The following is a 14,985-nucleotide window of genomic DNA, read 5'->3' on the forward strand; positions in this document are numbered from 1 at the left end:
TTTTCGTTCACCTTTGTTCGATTTGTTGCCAAGACACTATAATCACTTTATTTAACGAAAAAAAAAAAATGTTTTAAGTTAAACATGTCATTTGTGGCTACACCAGTCTAAGTCAAAGTCCTTTTTTATTAGCGCTGCATTTTCTAACGAAGAAAATATTTTTATTTGCGCATAATACTAACTGACTCATCTGTCTGTGCCATCTCTTATGTGTTATCTCTCGACATCTACCATCCACCGTGTCAAAAAAGGTTTAGGTATGTTCCAGTACCAATTTAAAAACGGGAACAAAAAAAAAGTTTGTCATTCAGTATTTCTTTCCAGACGTTTCTAAGGAATACCAATTCTAGAAATCATACCAGGGTGTTTATATGGTGGCAGAGTTCTGCCCCAGCTCCGTGGGCTTTGTCTGTTGAAAGGCTTCACACAGGGGCCGAGGGGAGGAGAGGAGGGGAAGTTATGCCCTCCGTCCATCCATCTGTCCATACAAGTCTTTCAACCTTTATATCTCTTTCTTTCTCTCGCTCTTTCAACCTCTCTTCTCTTTCGTTTCTTTTTTTTGGGGTCAAATTTGCCAGTCATAATGTTTGATAAATGTTGTTGTTTGGATGATAATCTGCATTTTTTCAATTTTTTTTTTTTATTGTTTCCAAGATTTTTAGGCTTGTCTTTTATGCCCTTATTTTTTGTTCCAACACACCAAAGAAGTTACCTTTTGAAGGAGACATGTTTGAGACTATTTGTTTTAGAAACCAATGTTATTTTCTTCAGAGAAATCCCACGCTGTAAACCTATGCTGCAAAATTACCATAAGAAATCAAAAAATTTACTACAACGGCCCCAACATTGAAAGAGTATAGAAGTACACAACTCCCCGTCTGTACTCGTGTTACAAACAGGTAAAAGTGGTTGACAAATAACAATGATTTTGCCTGCAAGTCTCAGTCCAAACCCTTATCAACAGTAGTAACGAAAGGCATCACGGTAGATTTGATTTTCTTACCATGTATTAAACATGCCCTATTCCAATTTTATCTGTATGACAATGTTCAAGGTTAATCCTGGATAAAAGCTAACTTTTAACTTGCTTTCGATTTGGTTAAAGTGTCTGACACACTAATGCAAGGCCTCAATGATCGGGCAGCGCTGTTTTGTATCCATTGATTTAAAAAAAACGTTTTTTAATGTGACTTACCAAGTCAAGGGAATCATGTTCTTGTGCTTATCACCTCTGATTGATTGACATTGCCAAAATAATTGTTCAAATGGCATTAATAAGAGATACAATACTAACACACATGGACAAAGAAACTATATTGGCCCAAAGATTTACCTTGATGTATAGACATGTGATTGCTTACACTCGTAATATGACTGCCTGTGCCGGGGGAGGGGGGGGGGGTTTGTTCTTAGAATAGCGATTCTGCAGGATTTCATCTTGATACAAGACTCCAAGTCCTTGCACAAGAGCCATACTGTTCAACACAGCGAGGGATAAGCCAATGTTGTGTGAAGAGGATTAGAGTTATGGTATGGATTGATTTCTGTGCCCGTGAGGTCGAAGCGCTCGCTGGCACGGCCTCCTCTCATGGTGCGTCCTCCACCAGGAGCCACTCCACCGTGTCCATCAGACACTCCACCCAGCCTTGCCACTGCGGCGCCTCCGAGGCATCGGTGTAATGTATGGAACACCTTGCTCCAGCCCTATAGCTCATCCATTGTTTTCGGTTTTTGTTCACCTGTCTGGGTTTGCTTGTCAAAGGTTATGTTTTTATGCTCTTTTTTTTTTTTGTCACCCAAGACATGTACATCTAAGTACTGAAGAATTGGCATTTCCAATTCATGGACATTCACTCCAGAGAGTTGTTTTGGGTCTGTACCCATTCTGAACGTCATGTTGTGCCATATTCTATGTTTGGAGAGCACACGTACGTACACACACACTTCCCTGTTGCCTGCTTACAAATAAGCTCTGCACACCCCCGCCCTTTCTCCCACTCTCCCATGCACCCACCTCATTCCCCAACAGATTTCTCCCCTGGAATCTATGCAAAACATGCCCTGGTGTCTTTGGCAGAAGCTGAAAGAGGAGATGGACTGGCTGATCACTGTAAATAATGTATAAACCGACGGGTCTTAAGAAGAATTAAGAATTCAAGGTGGGTGGGCGGCATAGGAAGAGAACGTCTATGAATTAACCAATGAGGGACTGAATGAGAGTCAGGCAAAATGATGAATGTTGTCCGATATTTTTCTATAATTTTAAAAAATCATTTTAGAAAATGGACATTGATAAAAATGTGGGCGAAATGCTGTAAAAGAAACACTCAAAAGGGAATGTTTTTATTAATTTATAAATGTTTTACCCAGCAATACTGCCTCTGTCCCTGAGTCTTCATTGTCTGATGCCTGTTCTGAAGTTGAAGCGGTGTGCCTGTTGCAAAGAGACGCTGCCTCAAAACGTAGTTCTAATAATAACTTTATGAATAGCTCAACTTGTTTACCCAAAACTCTATTCTTTATATGCAAATTTATTTTTGCGTGTAACAAGGAGATGAACAAAAGATGACTTGAGCACTTTGCGAAGCTAAGATTGCCAATTTTTTAAGAAATTATTTCCCCTTCAAAAATTCTAATAATTTTTCCTGCAGACGTTAAAGTTTGGTTTTGTGATGAGGGAATATATTCCTTAACTGATCGCACTATAGGCGTATATATATATATGTATATTTAATTTGTAATTTATATTAATACCCATTGGGAAATCATTCTGCGCATATAACCCAGTGCTCGTGCACCAAGTCCAGGTGTACTGCCCATAACTTGCTTATGGGCAGTGTTGATGTCATGTTTCTTGTAGTGTTGGAGGAAACCCCCACCCCCACCGAACACGGGAAGAACATACAAAATCCACACATATATAATCCTCTTAAAAACTGTGTTTTGGAGCAAAAAAACTGTATTTATGAAGATTTTTATGCATATTATTTTCTTTATCGTCTTTCTTACCTTCACTGGGAGGATGGCGGTAACACACACACACACATTGTTCTGAGGGCCCTGCTGCGGTGCAGAGGCTTTACACGTTTGAAAGATACAGGGGATCTTCTTAAGAATGATAGATTGTGTTCGATACCGGAAAGCCATTCTTCTTCCACCCAGCAGGTACCGACTACAGGTGTGCTATGGATTATTTCCTCGTTCTCCTGTTGTTCGGCGGAGCGCTCGCCTCCATCCTCTTCATCCTAATACAGATATGCATATTGGACTGTTAGGGTATAGGTCTGGGAAGAACTTCAGGCCAAAATCTTGCAAGCGAGCCGCTGGGTGCAGGTGCAACGAGATGGAGCACTTGCTGAGCCTGGACTTTCATAATCTTCGCTCTGTGAATGTAAAGGATGTTTGGTCGGATGTTACGACGAAGAATCATAATGTGAATGGGAATATTCTATAAATCTCTTGATATCATCTTTCGTCTCAACACTTCTGCTGCAGCCACTTAAAGTCTCACTCCGAGAACCTTAAAATATGAATCAATCCATTAGAAGTATGAAAATATCTTCCCGGTGGTGCAGCAGAGCAAACAAGGTGTCCTTTGACATCTACGTTTCGAGACGATTGCAACAGTGCCACACATGATCATATTTGAATATGTTTCGAGGTAGTAATTAGCTGTCGATTTTGGAGGCCTTTATCAATAATGACCAGCTATAGATTTGCTTCCCGATGGAGATTTTTGACAAATTACATGTTAATTAGCATCTACACGTTAAGCTGAGTCCAATGAGATCAAGCTCGGCCTCTTGCTACACCGAGATCATGTCCTAGACCTAGGTGTACCATGTAAAATACATGTTACCATTAGCTAGAGTGTCGTTCTTGGTGTCATTGGACTCAGCTCAACGTGTAGATGCTAAATAACATGTCATTTGTGACAAATCTTTATCGGGAAGCAAATCAATAGCTGCTCAGTATTGATTAAGGCCTCCAATTTCGACAGCTAATTACTACCATTAAACATGTTCGAATATGCTCATGTGTGGCACCGTTGCAATCGCCTGGAAGCGTAGATGTTGAAGGATACCTTGTTTGTCCTCTTACACCACCGGAAAGATATTTACATGCTTCTGATTGACTAATGAATTGATTCAGCTATTCCCCCAGAAGTCTGGGGTCAAAAGGTCAAAAGGAGACGGCACCACGCCGGGGTGGATCCAGATCTCGGGCAACAGCGCAGGGTTGCCAGGTCCTGCAAAAAACGTGCCCCCCACATACCGTTCAAAATCCACCCAAAATGTCCTAGAAGCATCCCAAAAAAAAATGATATTATTGGCCGTTTTGGCCAACGTTTTGAAAGTAATAATATTTGAGGGAATATTTTTTTGTTGTGGTTTTAGCAGCGAAATGCACCGTGTGCGTGTGTGCGTGTGTGTGTGTGTGTGTGTGTGTGTGTGTGTGTGTGTGTGTGTGTGTCTGTGTCTGTGTCTGTGTCTGTGTCTGCGTGTCTGTGCGTGCGTGCGTGGGTGTGCTTGTGTGTGCTTGTGTGTGTGTGTGTGTGTGTGTGTGTGTGTGTGTGTGTGTGTGTGTGTGTCTGTGCATGTGCGTGCGTGTGTGTGTGTGTATAACACGCTATTTTATGTTGAAATGCGACGTAATCCAGTGTTCACGAAACGTACACTGTCAACGTAGGTATGATTTTGGCGACTGGGTTGGCTCTCAGATATACGTGTTTCTAACAAGATGATATCATTAAAAGTTACATAAAGTAACAGTTTAATAACACAAACGCAGGAAGCACGTGAGCTGCTAGTTTAGCGAAAGCAACCTGACGTCGTTGAAACATGCGAGCGAGCCGATCAACTCCTAATAACTATAAAACTAAAGATCAGACACAATCACTGACTGAAGATTATGCAATTAAAAAGTATATTTCTCGCTAGAAATGTTATTAGAAACACGTTTAACGGTGAATCGGTCCTAAAATATTGCATTTCCCATTCAGATAATAAAGATTAATAAAGATCATACACATTCACTGACTGAAGATTATGTAAGGAAAATGTAAATTTCTCGCTAGAAATGTCATTAGAAACGCGTTTAATGGTGTATCTGTCCTAAAATATTGCATTTCCCATTCAGATAATAAAGATTAATATAAGCTACGCCGTGTTCCGGAGCCGCGGGGGATTCTGGGAATTGGGGTTCTCAGTTGACAAATGGGGCTTTTGTTAACTTGTTTTGTTGTTAGGATTAAGTGGGGTTAATGGGTTCGGGATGTTATGTGGTTGTGTGTTGTTCTATTAACATTGTTCGTGTGTTCATTATTGTCGACACCGTCACCGAGAGTGACGTGACCATCGTTTCGCGCAGCTGTTCCGTGTTGAAGTCTCGTTCAATAAAAACCAACTCTCGTTGTCGAGCGTTCAATAAAAACCAACTCTCCCCCCCCCCCCTTCAACTAACGTGTCCCCCCCCCCTACAATCGTGTGTCGTCGTCCCCCCTCAACAAACGTGTTCCTCCCCCCCCCCCCCCTCCCCGGTCAACAACAGTCTCTCCCCCCCCCCCCCTAAACAATCGTGTCCACAATTTGCCGCGAAAGCCGTGAAACCCAAACCCCGAAACCCGCCTCCACAGCGGCACACGTGGATATTGTAGGTATAACACGCTATTTTTTACGTTGAAATGCTACGTATCCAGTGTTCATGGAAACGTACACCACTGACGTTTTTTCTTGGCGACTGGGTTGTTGAAAGATACAGGGGATCTTCTTAAGAATGATAGATTGTGTTCGATACCGGAAAGCCATTCTTCTTCCACCCAGCAGGTACCGACTACAGGTGTGCTATGGATTATTTCCTCGTTCTCCTGTTGTTCGGCGGAGCGCTCGCCTCCATCCTCTTCATCCTCTTCATCCTAATCCTCTCGGCCCTCCCACCCACGACCCCCCCCCTCTCTCCCCTACTCCCCCGACCGCAACTCTGCATCGTTCCATAAAGCGGCCCACTCATCCCTTCTCCATCCCTCTGTCCTTAACGCACCTCTGCTCTATCTGCCCACTCCGCTTCTTCCCATGCACAATCTAGCTATCTTCGCCATCGGATTTTGCCTCTATATCTGTTTTATTATACCCAATATTCCACCCTCCAGGATCCGCAGAGCGGCCTCACTCAGAGCAGATGGGAGGGATACATCGGCTTTACGATCGCGTCTCCCGCATACAAGATAACGGATAGGGTCATCACGTGAAACGATTCCATCAAATCATTGATGTGGTTTTACTTCTGTTTTCCTAACTTTAAAATCGAAAAAGAAAAAAACATCTTAAGTGGTCGTCTTTTCTTCAGTCGGGTATCAGGACAAAAAGAAAGTAAATTAAGGCCGGCAAATAATGAATCAGTTGGTTTGATTTGCTCCGTCACTAATGACATCCTTGGCTCATTCAAACCTCATGGGGTACCAACGGCGCCCCGAGCCTCTACTGCCATAATCAGTCTTCCTGCCCTAATATCTCCTCTCACCAGGTAGAGCAGCCTCACACACGCCAGGGCAGAGTGGCCATCTTTCATCCAACATGTGTGCGTTTGTATTGATCCTGCCACCTGTATTCACCATGGGGGAAAAAAGGACAAAAATACGATATTTGATCGAGGGCATGTAATGAATCAGTTTGTTTCATTTGTTCCGTGAATAATAACATCCTTGGCTCATCCAAACCTCACCGCTCACACACACAAGCCAGGGTGTGTGTGTCTGGGCCAGAGGACTCACAGTGTCCTTAAAACCCTGCCAAACAACCTGCACCTGAGCCCCGACCGTAGCCACACAAGAGAAGGCGTTCCAACTTTTCACATTCACAAACCAAAACCCACTGCAACATTTGAGGTGTATGAAGAGAGTAGCTACTCACTTTTGAGTCATCATAGTTGTTTTTGACGCCTAGGATTTTTCACTGAAGCTATTAAGGTCAATAGCTCAGCAGCCAAACCAAAATGTAGAAGTGTGGAAGTGATGAAATCCTGAAGAAAATGTGAAGAAATTCCACAAAATTCAATATTTGGATAAAATACATATGACTATATAATGAACAAGATTGAACATTCTTCATAGTTGTCAAGCATGTCATCTGGGCTTCAGACAATGTAAAGGTCCCCTTATATCACAGATTAATTGTATTGATAAATACCTAATGGTACAATGAATGTTTTAGTTAAGGAGATATGATATTGTATTATATACCTAAATAAGTGCTGAAATATAAATAAATGGCCAACTCCAGACCTACGAAATCAACATTTCCTAGCTAATCTCGGGCATCTCTGGATGCCTTCCAGTAAAATAAATGCTTTTGAATTGCTACACTGCGGTATTGTCCTAGCTTTCCTACTCCTGCCTTATTTTCGATTACCTGTCAGACTCTGTCAGCCATGTCCAGTTGCACACAGCAAACCCTTAGGCAGCTCGTTCGCCTTTGCTGTACTGCAGCCAACAGTTTTGTTTGTTTAAATGCAAAAAGCAATTAATCACAAGCCGCAAACTAAATAAATGGTATACCATTTTATAACTTCTAGTTTGCATGCTTGGATGTGTTAAAAAATTATATTTTCCCACAACGATTGTTCCCCTAGAGACCTATCATCTGTTGTAGGCCCCTCAATTATTGTTCAAGGTTTTTTTTGGGCTTAGTGTATCCCTACTCTCTCAGTTGACAGACAATGGCTGGTTCTTATGGAAACTCAAGTTAGCGAGGTGGTCGCTTAGCAACAACGAAGAAGAGAAGAAAACAAACAACAGCCGGGACACTGGGAAGACCATGCAGAGAGAGATCGAGGGGCAGTGGGTGAACATGAAGGACTCCGGTGCTCCGTTGTGACAGACAGGTGTGTGTGTGTGTGTTTGTGCAGGAGTATTACAGGTCAGGAAAAGTTACATCAGTTTTATGAAGCACTATACTTTCACAGGACTCTGATCTACAGGTAAATATATAATTTCATTGGTTTTGTCTTTTTCTATTTGTAGAATGTTCTATACTGAAGTCTCTGGCCTGGTTATATTTCGTCTGGAATGTTTTGGATTTGTTTCATGAGTTCAGCATTGGTGAATCCCAGCGGTTTCTGCAATACTTTGTTATTCTGCGATACTTTGTGATGATGAAGTGTTCTTTTGTCTGCATTTTTGCCTTCTACTTTGGTCTAGAGATGTCAGAACAGTGACTATCACTTACCCACTGGATAAGCAATTGGATCTCCCCCAACACACACCTCATCAATAATGTAGTTGTCTGGTAACGTGAGTGGAAGCCGTGCAGCGAAGCGGCTAGAAAACTTGTTTCTTCATAAGACCCAACAAAGTTTTCTGGTAAATTATATCTGTGCTAACCCTTTTTTTATGATACCTTAGTAATTTCATTGTGATGTAATTGTTATGCAATAAATAGTATAGTTAACGGTTCCACTGCTGCTGTGATTGCCTGTCAACTGCGACTGAAAGAAAACACAATCGTTCCTTGATATTTGAATAGTTTGTTTTTATGTTTTTTTTCCATTCATGTCTAAGGAATACAAAACTGCATCAGATTAATATTCAAAAAACAGTACCTGTTCCAAACAAGTGTGGGCCCAGTATACATTAAGTTGATCTTTCTTTCGTTCAATCATTCGTTGACAAATGCTTTTGTATCTGTGTCTGTTACCAGAATACACAAGGGCGTCCATCTTAGTGCTTAATCTTTTTCTCTCCTGTATAATCCGCAATCAAAAGGCAATATTTTAACTGGTTCAGGAATGTATGATAGACAGAGAGGTGCTGGGGAGAAGGAAGGTCATGTCTTTTATCAAGAGCAGGTGAAGGACAAGTGGAGCAGGATTAATATGCGAAGGAACACTTTTTAAACCACAGGGCTGGCCTTGCTGTTGCGGAAGTAAAACTCGCCACAAGGCCGGCATTTCCATGTTTTTCTCTTCACTGAATAAACAACACTGTTTTCCATTGTAGTCCAGACGCATTCAATAGGCTGGCTGAACGTTGACCAGTGTCCGGACTTCAATTCATCGTTTTATTTTGCTCATTACAATGGAGAGAGGGTGGCAGCCATGGGATTTATATCTCTTAAACAAAAAGTCTGAAGCAGAACCTGCCCTTTTGTAAATGTCAAAGTTGTTGTGTTGTATGTATACCAAGGCACTATCTGCCGGTCCTGAGGGTTTAAAAAAAAAAGGTCTAGTTGAGATGTGATGTATTGTTCCTGCCGAGAACATGACTTCTTCATGGCACTGTGTTGCTATTCCTAGGGGGGCAGACAGCCTGTCACACACCATACTTCACCCTGATAGGCTAGACAGATGCCTCTCAGTGGCCATTCTCTGCTGCTTTTTGTTCTACCTCATGAATAAAACACCACAGGCTGCCCTGGATGGTCTCTCTGATGGCACAACGTCACACATGCACACGCACACGCACACACACACACACACACACACACACACACACACACACACACACACACACACACACACACAAAAACACACACACACACACACACACACACACACAAAAACACACACACATACATACACACACACACACACTAATCCTAGCTGGCACATTTACACCCGGTGTGATGTGAAGGTGGTGGGTAGTGCTCCTGCCACACCTAGGCTCCATGAGAGGTACTGCTCATGTTGTCGCTGTCGTTATTTTGGGTGGTGTGTTTTTTTGCTTGTTTCCCAATAGGGGCTGCTGCTGCCGGTCTGCCTGCATGTGAAATGCTAAATACACTCTTCCCTTCGCCACACTGTGTCCCATCTCTTTTACAGTGGATATACTTCAATCTGGCCCTGCTCTGGCAGCTTAGCAACCGGTGCCGCTGGTTATTATCCGTCGTCTGCAATGATTACGTGGGGTGCAGTTTGAGCTGTTCCCTCAGAGGTAGTCGCCTCGGGTGACCTGGTCGTGAGATGCCGTACAGGTCATAGAAAATAAAATCATCATCTTCAAGGGGAACCATCAAACAAGTGTCGATATTTTGCCTGTGTCAAGTCATAGCTTCTGTCTGACTTGGAGAATCAATGCAAGTGGAGAATCAAATATCTTATTTGCAATGCAGCTATAAAAGCAGCATTGGTTAATACCAATGCAGCTATAAAAGTTTCCATCTTTTTATAAAGTTTCCAATGAGCATAACCAATAAGTTGTGATAACTTAATACTGGTTCAACGGTAAACCATCCTATTTTCACAGGTTGATAGGATGTTACAGGGCAGCTTTCATGGCATGAATTGTTTGTTCATTTTCTTTTTCTGTCCCCAGGAAGTGAGGAACTGAGAAGGCAAGATTGGGTGACTGCAGGCCCACCTCAACGTCATCCGGCCAATCATCAATACTGCAAGGCATCCATATATCAACTCATCCATCTTTGCTATCATGTATTTGGGATCTCCACTGAGCAGCAATCCTACCTCCCCTATTCCGAACCTCAGCCTCAGCCCTCAGTTTCAGCCCGATGGGGAATTTCCAGGTGAGCCTGGCTCCGCTCCTTTGCCCCTGTCTCCGCTACCGTGCTGGGCTACCCAGGCCCTATGTGATCTGGCCCGGGCCGAGACCGAGTTGCGTCGCCTGCAGGAGTACCAGGCAGCCGAGACGGAGGCGGTGAAGCGAGGGTTGGAGCGTGCCATTCTGGGAGCTCGTAGGGAAGAGTGCCGCCTTGTGGAGAGGGTGGAGCAAGACCACCGAGACGCGCAGCAGCGTCTGGAACAGGTGCAGCGGGACAACGCAGCGGCCGTGCAGGTCAGCCAGTCGCTGTTGGACCAGAGACTCCGCAGACTGGCCCATCTGCGCAACCAGATCCAGAGGGGAAGCCAGCATCCAGATCAGAACCAATCTGGGTCGGACCACAACCTGCTACTGCAGCAGGGAGTGGCAGAGCTTCTCCAGCCATGGGAAATATCCCTCTCCCTCAAGAAAGTGTCCTTCAAGCCCAGCTCCCAGACCAACGCTGTCGACTTTGGGGACATTCGTGTGCAAGATCACAGCCTCAGCCTGCCCGTTGGCCAGTGTGGACCCCAGGGCCAGCTTTGTGCTTTGCATTCTGGCGGGATAGGTTGTGGGGAGGCGAGCCACAGAGGCGCAAGGGAAGAGAGGACCACTCCAGATGGCGGCACAGGAGCAGGGCAGTCATTGACCGTATCAACAAGTAGGGTTGTGAGAAAAATCCGCCTCTCTGCTCAGAGTGACAACGATTCAGTCATGGAAGCGAAAGTACCCTCGGTGCAGACGCGCCGCTGGCCTCCAAAACGTGAACAGTCTGACTTAGAGTCATCCCAGGAGGATGATATGGACTCTCCTAACGCTGTAAAAAAGGGGGTGGAAGTCTTGCTGTCTGGCCCTGCAGCTTACAACACAGGTGATTCTGAAGGTAACGAGCAGTCCAGTCGTGGCAGACACCACATCCCAAGAAACCAGAGGAAACATGGCAGTCTGCGTTTCAGAGATTCTTCTGTGGAATGCAGCCATTCGAAGCCGAACAAATTGAATCAGCATTGGAGCTTAGACGGTCAGGATAAAGGAGACAGAGGCAGAGTGAAATCCAACTCAAAGATGTACTCTTCTCCACCCCACTCATTCTCCAAGATGGCTCCCAAGGAGCCTGTGGCCAGTCAAAGCTGTTTGGACCTCACCTACAGGGCAAAGTGTAACTCTCGCCTGAGCCAGTACTCGGATGACCACAGCACCCCAGGGGACTCTGGGCGTGCTCCATCCCCAGTGGACAGCCTTGACTCCTGCGACACCTTCATCGTCACCTCACCACGTACAGAGTACAGAGGGTCTCTGAATCACAGCTCTCGTCTGTCCAGGTCTGCAGCAGACCTGACGTGCAAGACACTGCCCCTGATAAGCGGCGACAAAAGCAATCCCAACAGCGGCTGGAAGGTCAATCGCAGCAGCTGCAGTCCCCGCTACTCTGGCTTTGCCCTCGCCTCCCCATCTCTCCGGAAGAAAAGGTCAAGGATCGCCAATGTTGGGGAGGTGCTGCCTGGACATGGAGGGATGGACGGTGGCCACCAGATGGAGGGAAGACCTATGCAGGGTAGGGCGAGCAGAGTAGCCCGGTCACTCTCCATGTCAGTCATAGACGGCGCCCCGCAGGAACAATGCAGAGGCAGGGAGCGGAGAGGAGGAGAGCCAGCCCTGGCAGAGATAGAGGAGGATAGGGACTCATCGCTCGCAATGCTGCATGGTGAAAGTGGCCACCTGATTGGACAGTTTGGGAAGCAGGGTTCTGGACGATCAGATCTCACCCTCCCTAGTGGGGTGTACTCAACACCACAGGGTCAAATCTTCATAGTGGACTGTGGAAACGCACGTGTGCAGGTAATATAATAACAATAAAATAAGTACTCATATGTACTAATATCTTTAAGGGCCTGCATAATTTAGTATAAAGTATGTTTGGCTATATAGCATATCCAAGTATAAGATATAATATTTAATTACAGTAGGCGTTTTTTTTTCAACTGTACTTAATGACACAATAATGATCAATACAAATCTCAATTCAAAACTATTCCTCAATCAGGTGACGGACCCACGAGGCAACATCCTCCAGCACATCACCTCCCCGACTTCTGAAGGCTCCGTGAGACGATGTCGAAACTACTTTGACGTAGCTGTCAATGCCAAGGGCCTTATTGCTCTCAGCTGTGCCGCAGAAAGGGCCTTGCTGGTGTTCAGCCGCCACGGCCGCCTTTTCAACACCTTTGGGGGCTCGGGTCTTGGTTCCAGCAGAGAAGAACTGGAGGCTCCCAGGGGCGTCACGGTAACAAGGCAGGATGAGTTTCTGATCGCCGATATCCGCAAAGGCACCCTTGTGGCTCTCAAGCTGGACCCCAAGACCGGTTCCTGTCTGGAGCGAACGGTGGTCACAGGATTCCACCGGCCCTACTTGGTGGCGGCGTGTCTGACGACGGGCATGGTAGCTGTTTCCGAACGGGGCAGCGAGACCGGTCGAGAGCCCTGTGTCAAGGTCCTGGAGCCAGGGTGGAACACAGTGAGGGTGCTGGGGGTATGCTCTGGAATGGGCCCTGTCCTGGCTTGTCCCTGGGGCCTCTGCATAGATGGGGATGGGAATGTGCTGGTTGCAGATTGGGGCGAGCAGCACAAAGTGGTCTTGTACCCAGCACAGGGGGTTGGCTGGCCTATTATCAGCCAGGGGCTAAGCAGCCCCCGGGGCCTAGCTCTGCTGCCAGAGGGCCACCTGGTGGTGTCCGACAGCATGCACCATTGCATCAAGATCTACCAGTACAAATGAAGACCAGAATGAAGGGAAAGGCCTGCTGATGTAGGCAGACATGTGGGTAAGATTACTTTTGAAATTCTTACTAAGCTAAACAAACCGGTTTCTGCCGGTAGCACACCCTCATGTACGAATGTATTCGCACCAATGAAGCATGACAAGAACAATTGCACTGAGATGTTTTCAACCTATCAATAGATCCACAACTTTCAAAACCAATATTGTGCATTACATTTGGGGAGGGGAGTTATAAAACTTGAATGTTGGATATTATATCATGCAGATCAAATTATGTCGTTTTTTTCACTTTAGTTGAGTCTGATTACCAACAAGCCATTCCAAAATACAAATTGTTCTTCCTTAGTTTAATGAATACCAAAACTTGTTCTATGTACTAAACTGTCATATAGCAGAACAAGGGTGTACCGAGTTCGATCTCTAAATAAGGTGTTTGTTGATTGTTTTCATTTGCCATCTCATGTTATCTACTGTAGGCATCCCTGTTTACTGTAAACATTATTTGGTGCCCACACAACATTCTTGTGTTAAACTTCTGTAATGAACGTTCTACACCACTCGACGCTGTTAGTTAAGGACAATAAAGTCAACACACTCTCCTCACACAAGCCTCCCTGTCGTTGCCAGATCTGGCTTGGCTGACAAATAAACCCTCAATCCTTTTTTGAATGTGTTCTGTATAAAAAACTCGAATAGTGCTGTTCTGCTGCAGGAATGTTCTGCAATGACCCTGTACTGCTGTCCAAATCCACTGCCTGTCTTCATTTTGGCTACAAGGTGTTTGACGTGTGTCTTTATCAGGCGTATGGTTCAGAAAATTGGTTTGTGATTAGGTGCAACATAGTGGTTATGAGTGTTTGCCTGGAATAAACTGACAGAGATGAGAGACATCAAGAGTTTTATGGCGGTTTCTTTCTGAGATTTCTCTTCTTTATTGTTCTTGATTTATTTATAACAGTTTTTTATATGGTAGGCATACCAGAGTTTTGTGTTTTCCCTGACCTGTCAAAACAGAGGATTGTTCAATGCAATTTAGACCCGAGTAAAGATATTTAATGCCAGGTCAATCAGTGCTAGATTTACACCGTACATTCACATTTTGTGTGGAAAATTATTTTTTCAATAAAAACTCCATATGCCTTATATCATTATTTCACATGTCTCAAATGGCATATGAGTCATATTTAAAGCAATCCTGCAAAATACCTTTGAGCCCACAAAGGAACCTAAATTCCATTTCCATGAAGATACACTTTAGACTGTAAGGCAAGGGACTGTGAATGTGACAAGAATCTAACATGTTGGTGGGATGTTGCAGGGGGTTAGAGTAAAAAGTACAATGGTCCCATGAATTGTATTTTTGGAAATGGATAACAGTGAGTTGGATGTTTTTTGTTTGGTTTGTCAACTAAAAAGCTAGTCTTAACAAATGAATTACATACTAAATAAAAGTGTGAAGTGTGACCACATTGTTAAATTGAAATTATTGTTTCACTAGGCCTTTTGTAAGTACGTTTTATAACTAATTGTTGCATTTCATGAGAGTAACATATTGTGAAAAATGCAACAATATTTCATGTTTTTTATCTGAAGCCATGTAACTTGAGATATTATCAACTTTAGTTTATGTTATCTCCAATAGAACACAAAAGGACATGGAGTTTGGGATAATGTCCCC

The 14,985-nt window shown here is 44.2% G+C and overlaps 1 protein-coding gene across 2 annotated transcripts; it reads left to right on the top strand.

Annotated features, from left to right (window-relative positions):
- The first annotated feature begins 7,807 nt into the window (after nt 1-7,807).
- Nucleotides 7,808-14,765, top strand: LOC132448282 (uncharacterized). Of its 2 annotated transcripts, XM_060039438.1 has the most exons (3): nt 7,808-7,974; nt 10,307-12,367; nt 12,573-14,765. In XM_060039438.1, exons 2-3 carry the CDS (start codon nt 10,421-10,423, stop codon nt 13,302-13,304), a joined length of 2,679 nt encoding a protein of 892 aa, XP_059895421.1. In that variant the 5' UTR covers nt 7,808-7,974; nt 10,307-10,420; the 3' UTR covers nt 13,305-14,765. The 2 variants fall into 2 exon arrangements, with proteins under 2 accessions (XP_059895421.1, XP_059895422.1); XM_060039439.1 differs by lacking the exon at nt 7,808-7,974 and having other exon boundaries at nt 9,889-12,367.
- The last annotated feature ends 220 nt before the right edge of the window (nt 14,766-14,985 follow it).

The sequence above is a fragment of the Gadus macrocephalus genome, chromosome 20 (assembly GCF_031168955.1).
Source record: "Gadus macrocephalus chromosome 20, ASM3116895v1".
Taxonomy (NCBI): Eukaryota; Metazoa; Chordata; class Actinopteri; order Gadiformes; family Gadidae; genus Gadus; species Gadus macrocephalus.